Source organism: Cololabis saira, chromosome 8 (genome assembly GCF_033807715.1).
Source record: "Cololabis saira isolate AMF1-May2022 chromosome 8, fColSai1.1, whole genome shotgun sequence".
Taxonomy (NCBI): Eukaryota; Metazoa; Chordata; class Actinopteri; order Beloniformes; family Belonidae; genus Cololabis; species Cololabis saira.
In genome coordinates, this window is record NC_084594.1 from 21984657 (window position 1) to 22009289 (window position 24633).

The 24633-nt window shown below is 38.5% G+C and overlaps 1 protein-coding gene across 3 annotated transcripts in view; it reads right to left on the reverse strand.

Moving 5' to 3' along the window:
• The window catches only part of LOC133448574 (sodium- and chloride-dependent GABA transporter 2-like), a 76719-nt gene that overhangs the window by 17890 nt on the left and 34196 nt on the right, over positions 1–24633 (reverse strand). Inside the window, exons 12-18 of one of the 3 annotated variants that reach the window (XM_061727236.1) lie at positions 22304–22404; positions 21293–21463; positions 19202–19347; positions 12266–12441; positions 5757–5891; positions 5518–5658; positions 2058–2148 (exon numbers count right to left, since the gene is read on the reverse strand). In XM_061727236.1, the coding sequence (XP_061583220.1) occupies positions 2058–2148; positions 5518–5658; positions 5757–5891; positions 12266–12441; positions 19202–19347; positions 21293–21463; positions 22304–22404 (961 nt within the window). Of the gene's footprint in view, positions 1–2057; positions 2149–5517; positions 5659–5756; positions 5892–12265; positions 12442–16624; positions 16973–19201; positions 19348–21292; positions 21464–22303; positions 22405–24633 lie in introns of those variants that run through there. The other 2 variants (XM_061727237.1, XM_061727238.1) reach the window with 2 other exon arrangements.

The following is a 24633-nucleotide window of genomic DNA, read 5'->3' on the forward strand; positions in this document are numbered from 1 at the left end:
TGGGAGTTTTTACCTGCCATTGTTTATGTAATAAGTGCTTGGGGGTCATGTTCTGGGTCTCTGGAAAGCGTCTAGAGACAACTTTTGTTGTATTAGACGCTATATAAATAAAATTGAATTGAATTGAATTGAATTTATCATTTTATTATTATTTACTTTATTTAGGGATACCTGGGGCCTGTACTACGAAGCAAGTTCAACATATCCAGGATATCTTTTCCTTATCCAGATTCACTAAGCGGGACAATTGCAATCACGCTAAGCGGTCACACGACGGCGGTTATCAACTCGGTATATCAACCCAGGTTTCTCCAATCTGGATATGAGCGCGTGCACATAAAAGGGGCGGTGTTTTCAGCGCATGACCAATCGCAAGCATGGAGAAGTCCGCTGTCAGAGCCGCTTACTTCAGCAGTGAAGAGCAAACAATAATTCTACAGAAATACGATGAGTATAGGAATATTATACAGGCAAAAAGCAACACAGTTGCAGCTGCAAAATCCAGGAAAGACAGCTGGCAAAAGATCGCTGACTGTATAAATGCATAAGTTCATAGGGATATAAACATATATTTGAATATTCTGGGAATCTTAATCTTAAACTGTAAACCATGATCAGCAATATTAAAATAATAAAAGGCTTGCAATATTTCAGTTGATTTGTAATGAATCCAGAATGTATGACATTTTTTTTGTTTTTGTGTTTGCATTACAGAAAATCACAATATTCTAATTTTCTGAGACAGTCCTGTATATATTGGTTCTATAAGTATTGTTGTTGACCGATAACTTGTGCTGATGCTGTACCAAAGAATTAGGTTTTTTTATTTATTTTATTTAATTTTTTATTTTTTCAGGAGGGGGGTATTTAGTATTTTAAAGTGACTTCTCAGAATGTTCGAGGGACGAAATTGAAAATCCCTTTTTTGCTATCCCCTTACAAATGCATCTTCTTTTTGATTTCTTCTTGATTTATTTATTTAATTGGTATTAGTTTTGGATTGACTGTACATCGTGGGTGATGCATTTTGATACATTTTGGGTGATGATTTGTTTTATTTATTCATTGATTGATTTATTTTTTATTTTCTCCTCCACCTCTTTTTTCTTTTTTTTTGGATCGTTCATAGGTACTCATCAGGGAAAGCAAAGGGGTTTTGGTGGTCCCTGAATACGCGTTCTCTTCGGAGGGATCCTCTCACGATCCGCGCACCAAGCTCCACTGGATTCTCTTCGAAAGGGCATGCCATTTTCCAAGAGAGCTGATTGGTCAGTGGGCGGTGCTTTTATACCCGGCGATCTGTATCTCGAACATAACCTTCTCCGGAGCAGGTTAGCTGTTCAGCATAAGTTACCATGGCGATGTACCCCGGTAAGAAGTGAACCACCGTCGTAGTCCTGAAAACCCAGGGTTAAACCTGAAGTTACCTCGCTAACCCCAAATCCCGCTTCGTAGTACAGGCCCCTGGTATCCCTAATAAAGTGGCAGTGAGTGTTGCTATATGCACGCGTATACATATACATATACATATACATATACATATACATATACATATACATATACATATACATATACATATACATATAAATATACATATACATATACAGCCATGAGGTCTGATGTGGATTTTGCTTGTAAAGTGACAAACCAATTCAGCTCTGTATGGATAAGTGACAATGATAAGATTAAAGATCAATAACAGTTGACATCAAATGTCTTTATTAATCAGGAGCCCCATTGATAAAACTTTGGTAATTCAGAGATTTGCAAAATTCCAGGAGGGTGCTTGAGCACAAAATTGAACTGCTTAAAATATGAGATGTTCTGGTGTAACATGTGAAACAAGAATGATCTGAGATGAAAATTGATACTTTGAACACATTCAACTTTCACATTCAACAAGATTTTTGACTGTGTTATTGATTAGGTGTGTTTGAAAATTCATCCTTTCCAACTAATTTTAAGTTTAATTGCATAAGAGCAATTGTCCATAGCTTTCTCATAAAAGCTGAATACTTCCCTTTTAGAATTCACCTCAAGTTTGATAAAAAACTTACTGCCAAAACTCTACAACAGAAGACGATGATGCATTCGCAGGGGAGGTCCAGTTAGCAGTGGTATTATAGTTGTTTATTTCCACACAATGATCTGAAATATATCAGTATTGTTAAATATACAAGGTTATAACAACATCCGTTATTACGTCTACATTATGCAACTCCACTTTCAACAAAGTTGGGACACTGTGTAAAATGTAAAATAAAATTGAACACTGGCAAATCTTATACATCCCTGGTTTTTTAAATAAAACCAATGTTTATTTTTGAAGAAATATTCCACTTTAAGAAACAATAAGACAAGAGTCAAATATATCAAAGACAAATGTAACTGGGGGGGCAGGGATTTCAGTGACAGGTCATGCATGACAGTTCAGTACCCAAACTCTGCCTCATAGAAGCCATGCTTTGGTAATGGATGTAGTCTGCTTTGTCTTGTTGAAGAAGTCTGGATGTGAGAATATGTTACAATACGGAGCTGTAAATGATATCAAACGGTTTTGCAGAAGGAAAAACTACAAAGTACTCTGTTTTAGTACCGACATGGTGTCTGATATTTCAGAGATAATATTGACGATCGCTGAGGAGCATCCAGCAGTAAAAACGTCATCATACACTCAGGGGATCTTGATGTTGTGAAGCAACAGTCGGAAATCTTGAAAGAAGATTGTATTTATCTATTGAACAAGGTTCAGGGCCTCAATACCGAGGTGTTTTTCAGTGGAACTCTACCGACAGTCCGGTAAGGAGATGAGAGACTCAGCAGGCTCCTGATGCTCAGCAAATGGCTTAAAGATGTGTGTGCAGCCTCCGCTAAGAACAGTAGGTAAGGAAATCAAAAACAACTGATAAGACAGCGTTCTGAAGGACAACTATTGCCTGCTGACGTAAGCAAGGCCCACAGAGGACAACAGACCCAGAAAAAGACAAACGCATCACCACAACAAGGGGAGCCCCCCTCAGCCCCAACAGAAGACGCCAAAACTTTCTCCCAGACTTCACCCACCTCTTCACTCTTTCCACTCAGCCCAGACCCCCCTCTCCTAGATTTCACTCACAGCATGAAAAACCTTGTCAGGATTGGAATCCAACTCACACCACGCCCAAATCACATGTTTTCCCCTGATAACATCCATTATCTAGGCACTTGCACTAAATAAGCATCCACCAAGATGCAGAACTCTCCCACCTCCTCCACAAACTGTTCTTTCATGGTGGCATCATGATCTGTCTTCTCAGCATATCGAGGATGACGAGGCTGTTTGTGTTGAAAACGTTCCAGAAACAAACTGACTGGTTCAAGGTGAAAAGATTACCAGCAGTGACTCTTTCTGAGTGTTTAATCATTGTGAGAGACTTTAACATCCATTTTGACAACCCCCAAGACAGAGGGGCTAAAGAACTATGTGCTGAAAAGTTTTAGTTTGACTCAACATGTGAAACAGGCAACGCACAAAAGAGGGCGTACTCTGGACTTGATCATCAGAAGGGTCTTAACATTTCCGACGTCTCAATTAAAACCAATTTGGACAAAATGACACATTTTATGCAATCAACTACAAAAACCTGAAGGATATTATGGATCAGCTAAACCAATCCTTCTGTTATCTCGATATTTTACCCACAGCTTCAAGAAAGTTTTACTCGTCATGGCATCTGATCTGATTCAAATAGTAAACTCATTCCTTTTGTCAGGTGTTGTCCCCTAAACCTTAAAGACGGCAGTCATCAAAAAATCTGGACAAGTTGCTAATGCAAAATTACAGACTCATCCCAAATCTTTTGTTCATCAGTAAGGTCATTGAAAAAGCTGTCTTCCGACAGTTAAATCTTAACTCTGACCAACTGCTTTGATGTCTTTCAGTCCAGTTTACATGCTCACCACAGCACTGAGAATGCCCTTGTCAAAGTGTTCAAAGACATAAATACAGTGGTGATGGTATTATTGGACCTCAGCGTAGCATTTAACTGTTGACCATAGTATATTGCTAGAGAGATTGGAAAATTGGGTCTGACTTTCTGGCACACACTGGTTTGAGTTTTACTTAAAGGACAGGGACTACTTTGTGTCAATAGGTAACTTTACATCAGAGTCAACAAAAATTACATGTGGAGTTCCCCATGGTTCTATCCTAGGACCCCTCCTATTTAACATCTACTGTACATGTTTTCGCTAGCTCAAATAATAATAAACAAAAAGATAAGTTAGCATAACTGCGTAGATGACACAAACCTTTACATTACAATGACACCAGGAGACAATGAGCCCATAAAAGCGTTGAGTAGATGCATGGAACAAATCAATGAGTAGGTGTGCCATAATTTTCTTCAGTTGAACGAAAACAAAACTGAAGTAGTTGATTTTCGACCAAAAGAAGAGTGTTTATGAGTCAGCACACAGCTCCATCTACAAACCACTAATAAATCTGAAATCTGCGTGTAGTCACAGACTGAAAACTAAACCTTCCGTGACACATTAAAACTATTACAAAGTCGGCCTTCTATCACCTGAAGAACATCTCCAGGATTAAAGGAATAATCTCTCAGCAGGACCTTGAAAAACTCATCCATGCGTTTATCTTCAGTCAAATTGATTACTGAAACAGTGTCTTCACAGGTCTGCCTAAAAATTCATTCAGTTGCTGCTCGAGGTCTCACCAGAACTAAGAAAAGTGGATCAGTTCTGAGATATTTCAGATTTGATGTTTCCTTGGAAGATGTGCAATCGGGCCCTTGCCAATGCAGATATCCAGACCAGCAGAGATTGAGGGATTTGAGCTAACCATGAACAACAAGTCAAATGGTCCCTCTACTCTTCAGTCTGGAGGGTGAGGTGTCCATGGTTTCCAAAATAAATTATCCGTTTTAATTTGTCGGATCACAGGACAGTTTTGTCACTTTCTCTCATTAGATGATCTTTAACCCAGAGAAGATGGTTGTAATTCTGGATCATATTCATATAGGGCTTCTTCATGGCATGACTGTTTTAACCTGCATGGATAACATGGTTTATTGTATTCTTGGACGGTTCCTGAATGCATACACTGATTTTTGTTACAGAATCATCTGTTTTTTTAATGGAGTGCCACCTGAGGTAACGACAATGATAGGCATCTAATATTCATTTTTGTGCTAATAGTTTAATGAAATGGTAAAATGTCTCACGTTCAATATTTGATATGTTGTATTCTGAAGTCAATATGGGCTTAGCAGGTTTGCAAATCATTGCATTGTGTTTTAAGCTACATTTCGCACAATGTCCCAACTTTTTCAGAATTGGATTTGTATGTTGAGTTGCTTTAATCAATTGTATTAATGCAAGTTGAATGAATGTTAGTAGTATAGTATATGTTAACATATAACAGACTTGTGTGGAGTTTAATCTACAATATTTAATATTCAAATAAGTCATTGTTAACAGTATGTTTTGCAGACAGATTTTTCATTGTAATTTATTTACCTGTATTCCACTCATTATTACAAGTCGCCCATGGCAACTCTCCAGAGAAGGAAGAGAAGAGGTAAAGGAATGCCCAGGCTAATATCACCACGTAGCTGATATTTCCATAAAAAATGATCATTTGACTGGCGCATCCCATTCCTGGAGGTAAGAAGCTGTTACCACTATATTCTTTCAATATTTTCACTTCAACTTAATATACTCATCTCACTTTGCCACAATTCTGGCCGATAGCTTACCTTCAAACAAGGGGCACACCTTTCTCCAGCACATGATGCCCCCCCGACTGGTGTACTGGCCCAGTGATGCTTCCAATACAAACAGAGGAAGTCCACATGTCACAAGGAACAAGATGTAAGGAATGAAGAACGCACCTGCAAGTGAGAATAGGGCGTTGTGAATATCATTATAAACATAGCGATACATATGAATGAAAAAACACGTTTTTTTAAAGTGCTCTTTGCTAAAGTGTTTTTTTTTTGAATAATTCTTTAAACTTTTGCATGATAATGGTTTGGTTTGGCCCCACAGCCATTGTGTGACTTTGTTCACACTGGCTTGTTAAGCTCCATCAGGTCCACTAGGATATCCTCAATACTAGATTGCACTATACCATTTCGCCGCACTGTAACTGGGCAATCAGCTTTTTCTGTGAGAGCCACAAACCAGTGGAATACCTTACCTGATACTGTAAGGAGCAGTAGCTCTCTCAGAGTCTTTAAAGCCAACTTGAAAAATCTGTTAAAAGCTGCTCAGCTCTGTAACCATTAATTTGGGCTCTCTTCTGGGTGTGTGTATGTGGGATAAGGGATGGGTGGGTGGGGGGCGTGTCAGGGTGGGGGGATTGCACGCAGATGTGTGCAGCCATGTTGTTTTAAATTGTGTTTTAAATATCCGTGTATTTCTCTTGTTATTGTATTACTTGTTACTGTATGTTTTTATTGTGACCTGCCAAGGGACTGCAGATGCAAATTAGCTTAAAGCTATAATCTGGTACAGTGCATCAGATGGCAACATTTATGTTTTAACTGTACACTGTCCTTTTTTAAATAAAATTGAATTGAATTGAATTGAATAATAGCCTTTATGACTAGCGTGTTTAAATATATAGGATAATTACAAATTTTACCATTGTAGTCATATATTTTACCTGAAGATCTGCATCAGATCCTGAAATACTGAATCAGATGTTATGATTCTGCTTGATTGTTTTGCACATCTGCACTAATTGAAAGATTATTTCACTATATTGTATTTCTTCTAATAGATTGCCTTTAATGTAACACAATTTAACTTTAATCTTTTTTACCTGAAACATGAGGTTTTTAAATGACCAAAACGCTTTAATTATACAGTTAAAAAAAAAATCTATTCAGTTCAGTTCAATTCAGCATTATTTATATCATGACTAATCACATCTAAAGGCACTTCAACAATACACTAAAAACACTTCACTAAGAAAACCAACAGATTGCATCAAAACCTTTCTTCAATGCAATCGGCCGTCCTGAGCAAGCACCGGGTGACTGTAAAAAACTTCCCTTTAACGGGGGGAATACTTTAGCAGAACCAGGCCATGCCTTTTCTTGTATTTGAAGGGGCAAAGGAGACTAGCCAGTCTATACTATAAAGAGAGCGTGATAGAAAAGACAGGACTTGTTGGTCAGCTTGACACAAGGTAGGGATTGATTTCTTCAGGTTGACATCTGCATTTTCAGAACAAAGAGAAGGCACAACGATTCTTTTCCTTGTCAAATTAATTTAACGAGGTATTTTCTGAATGAGACTTTCTTCGTCACTTCAGAGAGAAGTATACAGTATTCAGGACTATTATCTTCATGTAAGCCAATCCTTCTTTAAATAAACCAATGCACCCCTAGGAGTCCAGGAAGGAAAGTTAGATATCCGGCTAGCCTGAGAGCTAAGCAAATCATGACCTCTTCATAACTACATAACAACATACACTTCTTTTTGCAGCATAGCGAAGGGTGTGTTTTTATGACTCAATGAGAGATGATTGCAAACAGATTAAGAAAACCATCGACGACTAGGAAGCTTATGCCAAGGAACGATATAAATAACATGAATGAGTTCACTGGAGTGCAGTGTGGTGACTTGGTGGCTGGCACTGTTGCCTCAACTAGGTAATGACAGCCAGGATAGGCTCCAGCCCCACTAAGGCTGAAGGGGATGAAAGGCCATCATCCCCTTCAGCCTTATCCATCCAACCATCCAGCAGATGGCTGGATGGTTGGATGGATTGATGGATAAATTGCTGTTTTTTGCTTGTATTTTAAAGTAATACACAAGGCTAGTCATCAACAATTTTCTACTTACTTTTCCAGAAAAGCAGAAGCATTCTTGTAAAATTGTTAGATTGTGACCATGACATCAAGACTTGTGGCACTAGTAGCCTTGATATGAAAGTCAGGAGAGGGTCAGCTGCAATGAGGAATACGGGCTTTATACATGGGGCATTTGTGGTACCTGAGTGGCTATGTGTGGTTCAAAAAACATATGTTTTTGCCACACTTAAATGTTTTAGATCATCTAACAAAATTGAATATCAGGCAAAGATAACATGAATACCTGTATTTCAATACAAGCAGTTTTAAAATTATGATTTAATTTATTGAATAGAAAAATATTGTCCAAACCACCTTGGCCCCATGTGAAATTGTAATCGCCCCACCCAAGTTCGATCATTAAGTAAATTTGATTAACCACATTTTTTGGAAAGCTGAGTTCAAGACATCTGTCAATTTGGAAAACGTTTCAAAGCTGCTGGAGCTTTCGGGCTCCAGCAAACCACAAATACACAAACAGAAAAAACATGGTTCAGTGGTGGATCTATGGAGCTAAAACAGTCTCAATATTTACAAATGCAGAGAACAAGATTCACAAATGCACAGGATGATTTTCAAATGCACAGGATGTTTCACAAGTGCATAGAACAAGATTCACAAATGCATTTCTGATACACACACAAATATAACATGATTGACAAATGACTTGTGGTCTGTGGCGTTCGCTGCATTTGTGTGTGAATTTTTGAGACTCCCCTGACTTGCCTCAACCCACAAATGTCTTTTTTGAAATGCGGAATGATGTGCAACCAATCAGATATCTTCCTTGTTTCAGCCAATCACAAGAACACATCCCAGATGGGAAAAAATTTACTGATAAGCCAAACACATTAAGCCATTCAGCCACTTTGCTATATGCATGTGAATTTTTGTCAGTTCAACATGGCGTCCAGTAATGATAGCGGAGCGGTAAGTGAAACATCTCATTTTACATGTTTAGTTACCTTATCCCCTTGTTATGAGAAGTTGTTTAGTTATTAATTGTAATCGCTTTAATTGTGCAACTACCTATAAAAGCCAGACAGCTAAGCGAATGAGCTACACTAGCTACGCTGCCGCTTCTGCATGTCAAGATTTTCAGGCTAGTATCTTTCCATAAAGTCAAATTTCTTGTGAATGAAGTGACTGATTTAATCATCCTGTGCATTTATAAATTGTCCAGTGGATTTGTGAATCTTGTTCTGTGCATTTTTAAATCGTCCTATGCATTTCTGAATGGTGCTGTGCATTTGTAACTATTGAGACTGTTTTAGCTCCATAACAACTTTCCCAAGACTGTCCGTTTTGCCAAGATTACATTAACGACTCATCCAGGAGGTCATAATCCCGGTCTTGCCGATTTGCTCTTTAGAACATCAGGAAAATCTGACCCTACCTGACAGAACATACGGCACAGCTCTTGGTTCAAGCTCGGGTCATGTCACGCATTGACTACTGTAATTCCTTGTTGGTCGGCCTTCCTGCGTGATGTTCCAGAATGCAGCAGCACGTCTCGTCTTCAACCAACCCAAGAGAGCTAATGTCACTATGCTGCTAATCTCTCTGCACTGGCGTCCAGTTGCAGTGCACATCAAGTTCAAAGCTCCTCTTCTGGCTTACCAAAAAATTACCCCTACCTCTCCTGCCTACCTTGGTTCCTTCATCCAGAGCTACACTCCCTCTCGACAGCTACACTCAGCCAGTGAAAGACGCCTGGTGCTTCCACCACAACGTGGAGTAAAATCAGAAACTAGACTCTTTTCCTCTATTGTTCCACGATGGTGGAATGTTCTACCAAACTCTGTCTGATCTGCAGGGTCTGTACCTACTTTTAAGAGCAAGCTAAAGACTCAGCTCTTTAAGGAGCACTTCTGGATTTAGTAAAACTTCTCTGCTCATCAGAATGAGTCAGAAGAATTTGTCCACCTCTTTGCATGACTTAGCACTGAGAAAGCTGCATGTACTTATGCCAAAATTATATTATGATGGTGAATTTTAAGACATTGTTTTGCTGAATAAACGGACTGTTGTGTTAGGTGGGAAGGGAACAATAAAAAATCTGTGTCCAACTGGACTCAGCAGTCTGACAGTCTAGTAGTAGTAGTAGTAGTAGTAGTAGTAGTAGTAGTGGTGGTGGTAGTAGTACAATAGAGCCCAGAACAATATCTAATGCACTGCAGGCCTCGTCTGCCTCATTTAAGTCAGTCTTCATGAGTCAGTAGTTAGAAAGAAAATGGGCAAAAACAGCATCCATGGGAGAGTGCCAAAGTGAAAAACACAAAGACCTTGCTAAAAAGGAATCATCAATCTATATACATATATATTTTTGGAAGGTGGGTTTCCTGTTACACCTCATGTAAAGCTAATACAGCCTTTCAGAAAAAGATCATCATACCAACAGCCAGAAATAGTGGTGATGGTCTGGGTTGCTTTGCTCTTTCATGACCTGGACGACTTGCCGTAATTGATGGACACATGAATTTTGCTCTCAACCCAAATGTCTGCCCATACATTTGTAACCTAAAGCTCATGTTCACTTGGGTTATGCAAGGAGACAATGATCTGAAGCACACCAGCAAGTCCACCTCTGAATAATTTAAAATACCAAAATGAAGGTTTTCCCTCCACAGCTATGTGACTCATTGCCAGTTATGGCAAAAGCTTGATTATGGTTGTTGGCTCCAAGAGTGGCACAACCAGTTATTTGGTTAAGGGGAGAATAACCTTTTTGACATTGGGCCAAGTTGGTTTGGATAGGTTTTTTTCCCCTAAAATAAATCATCATTTCAAAACTGCACTTTGTATCTACTCAGTGTTTTTGTCTGAGTTCAAAATGTAATTGAATTTGAAACCAAAATTTGCTGATACAAATTAGTGTGACAAAAAAGTAAAAACAGAAGAAGAACAGAAGAAATCTTTAAGGGGCCAAATACTTTTTTTATAGCACTGTATTGCATCATATCACATTCTGAAGTTGTTTTTCTTTTGTTTTTTTTTAAAGCTGCCTGCCGTTTTGAATTATTTATTTTTTTGTGGAAATTACTAAACAAATCACCAGTTGAATTAAACTCATCAAGGAAAATTTAATGTGCTAATGGGAAAAGGAATATAGGTCTTTCTAAAAAAAATCCTGCCTTTTCTTCTTTGATTTTCTTTTTTTTTTTACCAGAGAGATAATATGTACGTTATTGTGTTAACATCGATCACAAAGTACACTGTCCAGCATTTGATATGAAACTGATTATTTCATTTTACACAGATCAACATTTATCCACAGACTGAATGATATCCTCTTTTTTAAGTACCTGATCATTTGAAAGTAACATAAAGTGAAGCTGTAACATATTCTACAAATTGTGAAACTACTTCTTCTTAAATTGGCATCTCTTGACTATCCTTTGAAACCAAATATTATTCCAATACAAGTGCTTAAAGTAATTACTGATTTAAAAAAACAAACAGTTCTGCACACTATTGATTTATGGGTTGTACTTGCCATACATCTTTTGCTTCTGCACTTTTGGACTAGGTTTTTTTCTCTCAAAAGAATATTGGCATGACTGTTATTGTGACTCACCTGATGTTGCAGTTACCAAATCATAATACCTGCTTTTGTTTTGTTTTTGTTTTTTTAATATCCTGATAGGTAAAATCTTAAAATTTAGAAAAAAGAAACTTTAAAAAAAACTTTAGATTGTGGTTCTGCTCTTTTCACAGTCAAAGGTAGTAGAGTACTTTCACAACTTTTCATGTTTAACAACACAAATGTATTTATTTACATATTCTACTTGTCACTGCAAATACAGGAATGAAAGTTTAGATGCTGTAAACTTTCCTTAAACTTTCAAACACCTTAAGTATATGTAATAGGCATGGCAAGTTTATTCTTATAGCACATTTCAGCAACAAGGCAATTCGAGGTGCTTTACATGATAAAAATATAAAAATGGAAGAGGTGAAAAAAAGCTACAGTGCAGTGGCAAAATAAAGAAAAGTTAGAATTAAAATAGAGTTACAATTTAGTATTAAAATTAACACTGTTTAAAGTTAAATTCAGGATAGTTTAAATAATTCAGTCAAAGGCAACTGTAAACAAATGAGTTTTTGACTTTGATTGGAACAGAGAGCTTCAGCATTCCTGCAGTTTTCTGGAAGTCCGTTCCAGATCTGTGGAGCATAAAAGCTGAATGCTGCTTCTGAATGCTGTAATAGATTAGTATAAAACATTTTGCCTTGGTAAATAAAATAATGCCCTTGCCATTCACTGTGTTGTGATTCATATGCTTTATTTCTGTATATCAGTGATTCAAAAAAATACCTTAATGAAACTTGCAAGGTTACACAACATTTTTTTAAAACAGAAAAAGTAATGCTATCTCAGTAAAACAAATAGAAATACTCACCTCCACCATTCTTGTAGCAAAGGTATGGGAATCTCCACACATTGCCAAGTCCAATAATAGCACCAGCCACAGACAGGATGAACTCTTTCTTACTTCCCCACTTGCCACGCTCCTGAATAGTTTGTGAAGATGTCCTTGTGGAGGGACGGCATGGCTTGCACAGAGAGTCTTCCATCCTGCTGAGTGAGAAAAGGTCTAATGGCAAAGATATTCTAGACTGGCTGGAGATGATGTTTTAGCTTACCTAAGGGTTACCCAATTGACATACTGCATGACACTTTAGCCACACGGGGGCCCTATAGCTGTATCTCAAAAGGAAATTTACTTGAATGACAAATCTGAGAGTGGGTTTGTCAGAGTGAGAAATGTTTCAGTTGGTATGGTAAAATATGGCTTTGACAGCAGGGGTCTCCAACTCACATAGTAGGAAATGTATTTTACCTAAGCCACTAAACACAGCTTTAACAAAGTGTTTATGTAAGAGAATTTAAAGGGTTTGTGATTAGGCACTAATGTGATTTACCTTTCATATATATATATATATATATATATATATATATATATATATATATATATATATAGAGAGAGAGAGAGAGAGAGAGAGAGAGAGAGAGAGAGAGAGAGAGAGAGAGAGAGATAGGAGTGCGTGTGTGTGTGTGTGTGTGTGTGTGTGTGTGTGTGTGTGTGTGTGTGTGTGTGTGTGTGTGTGTGTGTGTGTGTGTGTGTGTGTGTGTGTGCGTGTGCATGTGTGCGTGCATGCGTTCACAAGAGAAACAGCAGTAATATTAGCAAGTCACCACTGACTCAACGCTGTTATACCCAAGGCAAAATTAATTTAACTCAACAAACACTGTGTGGTTTTACTCAGGTTATTTATACAATCAACAGGATGGCATTGGTGACTCCAGAGACAAATCACAAGACATGATGATTTTTTTCTTTTTAGATATTTGAAAAGCTGCTTCTTTGATTATGCTGTCATTTACTTTCTCTACTAACTTGTCTAAGCGCAACTGTAACATTGTTTCTAATATTTCATTTCCAAGTCACTGTGATGCCATTTCTTGTCCTCAAAAGGACTATTTCTTGTGCAGCTCAGTATTTCAAAGCCACAGCAGGTGGCACCTCAGGATCTTTGATCCTGCCCTGAATGCAGAATGATGCATCTACTGTAGTTTTTTGGTTGTTAATGCGGGATTTTCAGTTTTTTCACATGGCATTTTACCCTTTCCAGCTCTATTTTTGAAAAATAATCAGAAAGAGTTATTTAGCTGGTCAAATATGTGTAGAATGGATTACACTTATTACTTGTATTTGAAAAAGATAAAAATCTAACGCAATGTATGCACAAAACAGAAACAATGCATATATACAACCTGTTTAAATAATGTAATGCCCTGACAAGGAGACCTGGCAGTATAAATTACATCCAGGTACACATGTGTTTACCTTTTAACAAAAGATCCATCACTATCTGATTAGGGATTGTAGTTTGTTTTGAGATTTCCCTTGCACGGCAGCCAAAAAATAAATTTCAACAGCTTGGATGAACTCCAAACCTCTTAAGATGACATAAGGAAAATGTGTTTTACGTTGTTGTTAAATACCTTTAACCCTTTATGGTAATAAGGTAAGTGACCATATTTGCAAACTTCAGTATGATTATTACAAAAAAAGGTTACAACGTTAATAGAGGTCCTTTAATATTCCCAAGAGTTGAAATGTTGAAATTTCAAGAACTGCCCAATAAAGAGTTAAGCTTAAGATAAAGGTATAATTGTTTTGAAAATGAAATGGGTATCATTTTTGTGGGATAATAAGGTAAGGTTCTTTATTTGTCATTGAGCCAGCGTCCCGACACAACGATGTAAGATTCCAGTAAAGCCCATCCGACATATGACATGGGTAGACAGGTGCCTGAGGCTGCAGCCACGGTAGGCGCTGCCCTAATCCCTGTAACATTTTTACCTGGAGAATAGCTTGTGTTGCAATGCTGACTGTTTGTCTCTCTTAACCACTGGATTCTCCTGTTTTACTCATACTAATGATTATGTAGGCATCCTGGTGGCATTCTGTGTTAGCAGTGCTAAAAATGATGTATTGTCTGCATACTACAGACAATTTGTAAACAATCTTTTTGATTGTAAATGAAATTATTTTGTTCAATTCCTTGAAAAAGAGCTGAAAGGTCACATTTTATGTTAAATATATTTTCAGGAATAAAAGCATGAAAAAACATTGTTACTGTCCAAACAGTATTTGACTTGACTGTATGTTGATTTCATAACAGGCTACATTAATGAAACAAAACATGAATTCAGCAAATAAACTCAAATTAACTCCACACATTAAGAAAGACAGTTTATTTATCAAAGCAAAGCTAACACTCGTGATAACTTCAGTGCTCCTCTACACAGGATTAGGTTTAGCAATTTAATGTTAGTCCCCATCAATAAATATTGTTATGGAAAACATTTCTGGTATCTTTGCCTCAGGTGAGTCTGAGCAGCCAGGCGGCTGGGTGAAAGGTAGGCGGAGGCAAAGCTCTGAACTCAAGCCTGTAGTTCAATCACCATATATGGGTTCGTGTTTGTAATCAATAAACTGCTCTGTGACATAACGGCTGAAAAACAAACCCGGGTAATTGGCAGCTAAATAGTCTGAAACGTGGCCGCAGAGACAGCGTGGCCCAGAGGATCTTATTTAAAATAGATTAGTATCAGTGTAAATACAGAAAAAAAAGTTGTTCTTATCAGCAGTAATGACATCCACTCAGGTCAAGGTGACCTAATAAGTGCCGCTCTGGTGTATAACAATGTCTCATTCACATAGTCAATTTACTCCTGGAACACCTTTACTCTGCCCTGCTGTGCTGTGGGAGACACATGGAGTGACTGCAAGGACTGTTATGCCTTGAGAGGTATTAATTGGAGGGAAATGCGTGCCGCTTGAATATGCTTTATAGCATATGCAATGCTAAAAAACACAACAGGGCACAAAGATGGCCGCAAACTCCACACAGCAGATGAAATCAGTCTACCGCTGGGATGGTGATCAAAAGCCTGCTGTCTGACAGTGACATTCAGGCACTTTGCCAGATCCTCTTGCAGAGACAGCTAGCCAAATGACAAGCGAGCTAGAGACGCTGTCGGTAATAAATAACCAGATTTTTCACCACAGTAGTTGTAGAAGCAGAGGCTGACTGAACTGCACATATCATGAACTTTACCGCTCGACCTACGTTACTAGCTACTTAGTAAAGCTTGCTGCCAGGCTTAGTAACCTGTAGGAGCCTCCGCCCACTGAAACCGTCCCAGCCTTCTCCTCCTGGAGCTGTAACAGTAAAAGCAGAAATAGCACTAATGGGAAGAATTGGCCAGTTGTAGTATATGTAGGGCACAGAACGAACCAAAGATCATCTTCAGATTATGGAATGCCTTAGTGCTTTGTGAAGGCACACATTGCACCTTATGGGAGCTGGAGAGTGGAGGTGGAATGAGGAGGGGACCTCCAGTGCCAGTGCTAGAGTCTCTGTAGTGATGAGGTCACGAGTACTTTTCACAAACAAGATTGTTTGTATTAAAGAGAAAATGTGTGGCACCTTTCTCACTCCTGTCTCATGTGTCATTGAATTAAGTAGTTTTGAAAACAAACTGTTGAACCTGATTAGTCTCTGGACTGTTTTTTCCCTGTTGAGTTCTCCACGTTGGCTGTAATAGATTTGTGTAAACCACCATCATGTCTTAGACTCCATCACAACCAGACTGCTCAAGTTTTCCCTTAATTAGCACTTCAACTTTGGATGTAATCACTGATTACACCTCAAACCTCTACCTAAAACCATAGTTTTGATCTAGGCCTGCCAGATCCATGTCCAAATGTTGCAAATTAACTAATTGACCACAAATGATCTGTTCAAAGACTTTCACTTGAGATTCAGATCACATCATAGTTCATGAAACAGTGACAATTACCAATGATCTCCTCATGGCTTAAGACTATTTGTGTCTATAGTTGTCCTATTAGAACTCGTGTTGCATTACATACTACTGATCACAAGATTCTATTACACAGGCTTGAACATTTTATTGGTATTACAGGAAACACATTACTCTGGTTTATGTCATATTTATCTGATAGAGTCCAGTTCCTTCATGTGAGCAAGGAGTCTTCCTCATACACCAAAGTTGGCGATGGTGTTCCACAGGGTTCTGTATTTGAGATGTTCCTTTTCAATCTATACATACTTCAACAGGGTACTATTATGAGGCAGCATCGCATAAAATTGCATTGCAAATGATACTCAAATTACAATACATTGGACTGAATTAGACTATATTTGATTGGACTGAGCTGGACTTCTCTGAATGTGTTTGCTTTATTTGTAAATGGCCTTGAAATGACTTTTGTTGTGATTTAGCATTATACAAATAAACTAAAGTAAATTTAATTGAAAACCAGAACTATCAGCATCATTATTATTACAGAAATCTCATAAAGCACCATAACAAATAAAATGTTAATAATAGTTACTCCTTTCTTAATGGTTGTGGCTTTTCTTCTAAATATGTCTGGGGTTGTGTTTTTAATTCATTCTGATTCTGATGAGTCTTATCCAGGTCTATAAGTAAATCTTAAGACTATTCAACCCCAATTGCCGCATCTCCAGGCAGACGATCAGAAATGGTATCTTTTGAGCAATTATGTCTGAAAAGCAGAAATATAAAATAATTGATTTGAGTGGAAAAAAAAAAAAAAACATTGGCTACGTTTACATGCAGTCAAAATTATTGCTAATATTCCGGTTACTGAAACATTCGGAATATTCCGTTTACATGGTAATAGGGCTTGGTCGTCTTGACGTCATCAACTGGCGGAGCCGCCCTGTTGCTACCTTAGCTGTTCCTCGGACCACTGCGCACTGTGTACAGACGTGCTCCCACTTCATTGTGTCTTAGCCTACCGGTACTTGTTATCGTTACTTTCCGTTATTCTGTAAACCATGCTAACCCGTTGCTGTGTTGTAGCTGCAGCAGCTCCACACATAACAGACGTGGGGAAAAGATCGCTAATGGTTTAACTTTTCACTGCTTTCCTGCTCGGAAGCAGAACCACGGAGGCCAAGTATCTGAGATAACAGAGTAAAAGAGTAAAAGAGTCGTCGGCTCGCTTGGATCGCGGCTGTAAGACGACCAAACATAACCTTCCACAGTAAACCACAAACAAACACTAACACAAACCGGGGTCGGATCATTCACACGTGTTTTATTCCCCACTTCTCCAGCTAAACGCAGTTGCTGGCCAGCTCTCTGCACTGCGATTAACCCCAATCTTCAGATAAAACTAGTTTGTTGAGGAAAAGATATTAACTCTATTTGTAGCTGCAGAGGAAAAAAATAATCCCACGAGGAAAACAAAAATATTGCTCACGCCTCGGAGCCTCTTCCGCATAATATAGCAGTCAAAAAAGAAAAAGGTAAGAGTAATACAAAACATGTACTGTATGTTGTACTATTATACAAATGTATTGAAACACATGGCGAGTCAAACATTTACCAAAGCAGCTGCCAAACACTCCTAAACAAGGTAGCTGGAGACGTGGGTTGTGCAGAACTGCGGCAGTAAATCCCTAATAAGGTTAGTAGGGATTTCATATGGATCCAAACCGTTAATAATCATTATTGTCTCCATATACCGCTCCCTGGCTTCCTTGTTTAAGGTATCCCGGTAAATTCCAGTTCCTTTCCGGCATTTTAACATCTTTTTTTTGCGTTCCGTCTGTTCACTTGGTGCTACTCACTGCTACTACACTGCTGTTTGTTTACACTCACGAGGCTGCCAACACGGCCGCCGCGTCCCAGAATGCACCTTGGTGACCAAGCCCTATTAATCATTTGGGATATCTGGATCAAACCAGCGACGCGCAGAGAACATCATGACGCAATTCTCGTCATTTGCCTTCTTCTTCCTGTATCCAAATTCAAAACAAATGCTGCTTCGCGCAACTTTTCGCTCACCTTCTTGTAAATCTCGCTATCCCCATACTTTCTACCGTCTACAAATGCAAAAATGTTCATATCCTTCATTACATTTATGAAGTGATTAGTCTCCTCCTCACTCCAAAAGTGTGACGTGGTCTTGCGTTTCGCCGTGTTTAGAAGAACTTCCTGGACTCAAAAGACCAGGATTCCTTGCGAACAGAGCATGCGCAGAAAACAAATTCATGTTCCGTTTGATGGGGATATTCCGTTTGGTGTTTACATGACCGAATATTTGGGTTTTAAAAGTAGTAACCCAGGGGTCATATTCGGGTTTTAAAAGGGTTATTGACTGCAGTTAAACGCAGTCAGTGACGGCGAAACGCAAGACCACACCACACTTTTGGAGTGAGGAGGAGAGACTAATCACTTCATAAATGTAATGAAGGATATGAACATTTTGGCATTTGTAGACGGTAAAAAGTACGAGGATAGCGAGATTTAAAAGAAGGTGAGCGAAAAGTTGCGCGAAGCAGCATTTGTTTTGAATTTGGATACAGGAAGAAGAAGCAGAAATGACGGGAATTGCGTCATGATGTTCTCTGTGCGCCGCTGGTTTGATCGAGATATCCCGAATGATTAATTACCATGTAAACGGAATATTCCGAATGTTTCAGTAACCGGAATATTAGCAACCCAAATTTTGACTGCATGTAAACGTAGTAACTGACAACATTCATAAACAATATTTTATCAATACTAAGCTTACAATAGTGTGTATGTCTAATAAAGTAGCCTATTACTGGTTTTTATAGTAGAACAAAGATGACCTGGAAATCTTAAGATTTTGTTTTTCTTTCTCATCATAGCATCTTTAAAAAAATGCTTGGCTAAAAAGAGAAATACAAAAAAAGAAGAGTTTAAAATAAAAAACAAAACATTATCAAAGGTTTCTCACACTTGCATGTCTATCTCCGCTCCACTGCTTTCCTTGTAATCGTTGGCTACAGGCGTAAGTGTGTTGTCCGGGTTCAAAGGATACTGCTCAGGTTGTTTTGCTGGGTTGTTCTTCTTGTGTTCAGGGCGGCAAAGCTGCCTGATATTCTGTGGAAAAAGGATCAGTTGAGTCCAGAAATACCGGCCTCCCAAATCAGTCAGCAGATTCAGATACAGGAAAGAATAACTATTTTTTAATTTCTTTTCTCTGGCTGTCTTCTAGCCAGTTGTGTCTAATGTTGGGGCTTTGGCTTTCCTGGGCCGTTTAAGCACCACCAGGATGTTGCAGATTACAGTAATCTACAAGTTTTTTTTTTTTGTTGTTCTTTTTTTTTAAACAATATTTGATCACCCAGTTCAGTACATTGCTGCATGATGTTTTTAGCCAAATGCTGAGTTCAGCCTTTTTAGTCCAACTCTCAGTTATGTCAGTCTATTGTATCAATGCAGCATCAAGTTTAACAGAAAACTGAAATCTCAGGTACTATATTTGAAAAAACCCTACGAATAATCAGAACTAATGGAATTAAAGTGCACTTTTTTATTTGTAGTGTGTCAGCATTTTACACAATACAAAAACTTCTAATACAGATTAACAGGATTTTCTGACGTTTTAACCAGTGTTGATTGAGAAATTGTATATGCCTTTGTTTGCTAAATTAAAATGAACAATTTGTGTCAAGAAATGTTGAGATTGACGCAAAGCTCTAGATCGGGCAAAGTAAAAACACCTGAATTTCAACATACAGCCCTTTTTCTGCATTCCTCCCCTCCCTGACCACAGCTGAAGTTATGAAGCTTTGCTGAGGTAGCCAAAGATAGCTGCCAGTGGCTAAAAGAAGCAGACTACATAACACAGACATGCAGACACAGGCCTATGCTTTGCACCTCAAAACAGGATCAAAGTTAGAAAAGGTTCAAATAGATGTAAGATCTAAGTAATGTTTAAAACATTTGTAGTCTCTGCACCGCAGATTAAAATGGCAATAAAAGCCAAAGGCAGTCAACGCGAAAGCTCAAATGACAGATTACACAATAATGCAACAGACCCAGCATTTTAATTTGAACATGTGAAAGAACAGCAATGTGGCACACTGCAGCAAGCCAGGACGATGAAGAGGAAAACATTCTGACTCACCAGTTAACCGTTGAAGTCCAGCCTCCTTCTCTGTCTTTAAACCCTTTATTAAAACCCATTTCTGAGATACAGTTATCATTTTTTAATCACTCTTTCTTTGCCAACATGGGTTTTGATGTCCAAATAGTCTATTTTTTCATGCAGATAACCAAGGTATCAGTGCTGACAAAGCAGCATTTTGTAATCACATTTAAATAGTCACATAGAAGTAGCATGTCTGCAGTCTTCAGTAAAGTTCAGTAAAGGAGCTGGTCTTCTGTAATTCTTTAACTGCATATGGTGTTCAGTCAAAAAGGTTGTTTATATTAATATATATCAATATTGTCATTCAATATTTGAAGTTTAGTGGCTCATGGCAGACTTTCCTTAGCCATAGTCCACCATATTTAAAACGTCTCACCAGAAGTCTTAGACTGGATTGGAAGTAAAGAAAGCATCACTGTGAACAGCTGTCTTTGATCACCTCCTTGCATTGATTCAGTATGCACTCAAAAAAACACTCTTTCTCAAATTAGTTTTCCATTTTAAACCTAAAAATTTACAATTTTAAGAAACAGATTTGCTAAAATGATAAAAACTCATGTAAACTGAAAACAATTGCCCATTTTCTGTAGTCTGACATCAAAGAAGTAAAGGATAAGAAGAAGAAGTAACCAGGGAATACAGTTTTATCTGGATATCTTTTTCAGCTAAATAGCAAACACAGTCAACATCCACAGGACAGTTTAATTTTGATTTCACTTTTTCTTGAATACTTTCTTGAATTCTCAGAAATGACAGAACAAGAATTAAGGCATCAAGACGCAATACATTTGTATATTAATGTTGAACTCGTGAAAACCAAATATTAAGCCAGAACAATTACAAAAATGTATGTTTTATATCAAACTTAATTTTTCTGTACTCAGTACATACCTGCCACACTGTCCCTTTCATCCGTGTAAGTTTAAAGAGGATCCACAGAGGAACCAGAAGAACACAGAACAGTCCAAGGAACCAGCCTAAAGTGTATGCCCAGGTTGGATAGATGTAGGTTTTGTTAAACTTGAGGGGCTTGTATCTCACCAATGAAAAGATGAAGGTGCCCTGACAGCAGGAAAAACACAGCGATGTTAATCCAAAAATCCAAGCAGGTGGCATGAACAAGTCTGGCAGTCGGCTGGAAAGGGCCCACCTTATCCATTACCATAAGCTCATTAGCTCTTAGTAACCTATGCTGCTAACTACTGCTATTTTGCATTCATTCTGTTTGAATATTTCTATCTGTCCTTGTTTCAGATGCCACTACTGAAATTGCACCTGAACCCAGGACTGCTGGTGCTCTGGCCGAAACTCAACAGAGCTACTGACCAGACACTGACTAGGATAGCAATGGCCTTCAACAACTAAAATACAGTATGCCTTTTAAATAGTAATGATGTTGCCCTGTTACTTCTTAATTCACAGGTCAGAAGTCTAGTTCACTGATAGTGCTAGGCAGCTTAAGTGACAGCAAATCTGAACTCTGATATTTCTTTTAACGCCCATGTATTATTGTAAGGTTTGGCTTGCTTTTGTATCGGTGTCATGTAGTCATCTCACCCCTACCTCCCTATCTGCTTTTGCTCGGTGATACTCCAATGAGGCAATTATAACAAAAGACACACTGATAAAGTTAGTATACATTAGGCCTCATATATTATATTTTCCAGTACTCTACATCAACTCACAGTAGGAAATATTGTTTCTATAATATTTCACCTTTCTCCCTAATTCCAACATTTTACGTCACTTTATGTATGAACACATAGAAGATGAAAGTTTCCAAGGACCTTTAAGCTGTAGTCAATTGTGTTCTTAACCTTTCCCCAAGAATAATCCCTTTTCTATTCTGACAGTACCAGAAAATGTAACTGCTTGTGTTCTTGGAAACCCTGCGTCACTCACCAGACAAACAGTGGGGGTTATGTAAAGCCAGCAAATCTTCATTAGAGGCCATGGACGGTAGCCTATCATGTCTTCGATGTTGTCATAGAAACGATCTGCACCTGTTCAGATGTTGTGAAAGGGTCATTCATAATCAAATGTTTGTGAATCAAATTCCTATTTGTTGCACAAAGTGGCCCACTCTATACAGTCTGACATGTAGCTCTGGGGCTTTTAACAATTTCTCTGAGCCACTGTCTTGCTGGGATGTTCACTTCTGGAAAGATTGGCATATCCCTTGATTGTTTTCCACCTCTTTTGCTCTGTAGAATGATACATTCCAATTTGCTCGGGAATGGCTTCAGAACCTTTCCCAAATTGTTGTACAACAACGAATACTTCTCTAACTCACTGCTGGTGTCTTTCCTGTTTAAGAATGTTTTAACACCCACCACTCCAAACCAGCAAATCATCAGAACGACTGATTTTACAGAGGTGCTCTCACTTGCTCATGTTCTAAATGGAAACAGAAAGAGGTTTAGTTTACTTACTCTACTATTTTTTGATAAATAATGATCTGGTGTTGTAGGTCATATGTTGAAATTAATTTGAGGTTGCATTTACTCAATGTTAGGACCAATGATTATTTTTACTTATGAACAGATGCATAAACCTTAGAACTGAGAAAGGTTGTACTTTGTGTTTTACATGAATATATATGTTTAGTAAGTAAACCACATGCCTGTAATGCTAGAGCCTAGGTATGTGTGAACAATGCTCCCTCTGCCCCCGTTGGCAAGCAATCGAATCCCATTCTGCTTTATTGTGTGCTGGAGCCTCCCTAGCAGCCATTCTATTTTCCAATTTAAATCTGTCTACCAAATTGTTTAAAGATTAATTTTATTTTGCGCAATTCATCCAGGATTCTGAAACAAATCAGGGCTGTGCTGGGTCTCAAGTATCCTTCCATTTATGCTCCTATATGTCGGTTTGCTGGACAGTGTTTTCTTGCTGGGCAGACAGGGGCTTGTCCACAACTGAACATCTTTATATTAATAACCACTTTAGCCACAGCAGTGGCTCAGGTGGTAGAGCGGGTCGTCCAATGATCCAAGGATTGGCAGTTTGAACCGTCGGTGCGTCTTTGGGCAAGACACTTCACCCTCCTTGCCTCCGGTGAGGGTATCACTGGTGTGTGAATGTGTATGAATGTTCTGGTGATGGCACTAGCGGAGCAGGCGGGGGGCAGATGGGGCGGCCGGCCCGGGCCCACTGCTGCGTGGGGGCCCACGCCGAATAGGAAAAAAAAAAGTGAAACTGAATAAAATAAGGAAAAGTTGGACTATATAACAATTGCGTTCATAAGGATAAAGTTGTTTAAAAAATAAAAATGAAAGAAATAGTCCCTTCTCCCCTTGTGTGTCTGCCTGTCATGCACTGGTACGCGCGCGCATGTTGTCTGTTTACTTTTAAGCCTGAATTATGGTTCTGCGTTACACCAACGCGTACCCTACGCCGCAGGCTCTGCGTTGGTGTAACGCGGGACCATAAATAAGCCTTTAGCGAGTTGTCGCATCAGAAGTAGCATAAGTAGGAAAGTCATGCTGAGTTTCAGCAGGCTGAAATGATTAAAAACTATCTCCGGGCTGCATGGATGAGGCCTCAAACCTCACCTTGCTCTCAATCGAGAGGAACATCGACATTGATGAGAGCAAAGTGATTGAAAGGTTTGCGGCGATGAAGAACCGGCCGATCGTTAAATGTGTACCCCCCGCCTCCTTGGATGGAAATATGTTTTGTTGTGGTTCTCTGCTAACCGCTGGATGAAACCATCATTGGTAAGCTGTCATAATATTAATTATTTCTGATAACATTGTCATGACGCCGAATATATGGCCTTTCCTATATTGTCTGTTGCTGTTTGACCACCGTGTCGCTCGGTCATTGTGTTAAATAGCCTACATGTCGTCGCACAATGTAAACTGTTGTCGTGGAGGTTGAACACGTGTGTCTGAATTGTGCTACTCGGCGAATCCGACGTCTATGGCTAAGATGAAAATTTAGCCTTAAAAATAAAAATGTCCCCACGATAAGTCATAATTATGAGATAAAAAGTCGAAATTATGAGATAGCAAAAGTCGAAATTATGAGATAGAAAGTTGAAATTATGAGATAGAAAGTCTTAATTATGAGATTATAAGATTTCATCTTATTTTTTTTTCTTTTACTGGCGGAAATGGGCTTCCATAGACATCACTGGATGTCATTTGATTTTTATCTCCAGTTTGATACTTATATCTCAAAGTCTGCATTAGGCTTATAATTAGGTTTGACATAATGACTGGTAAATC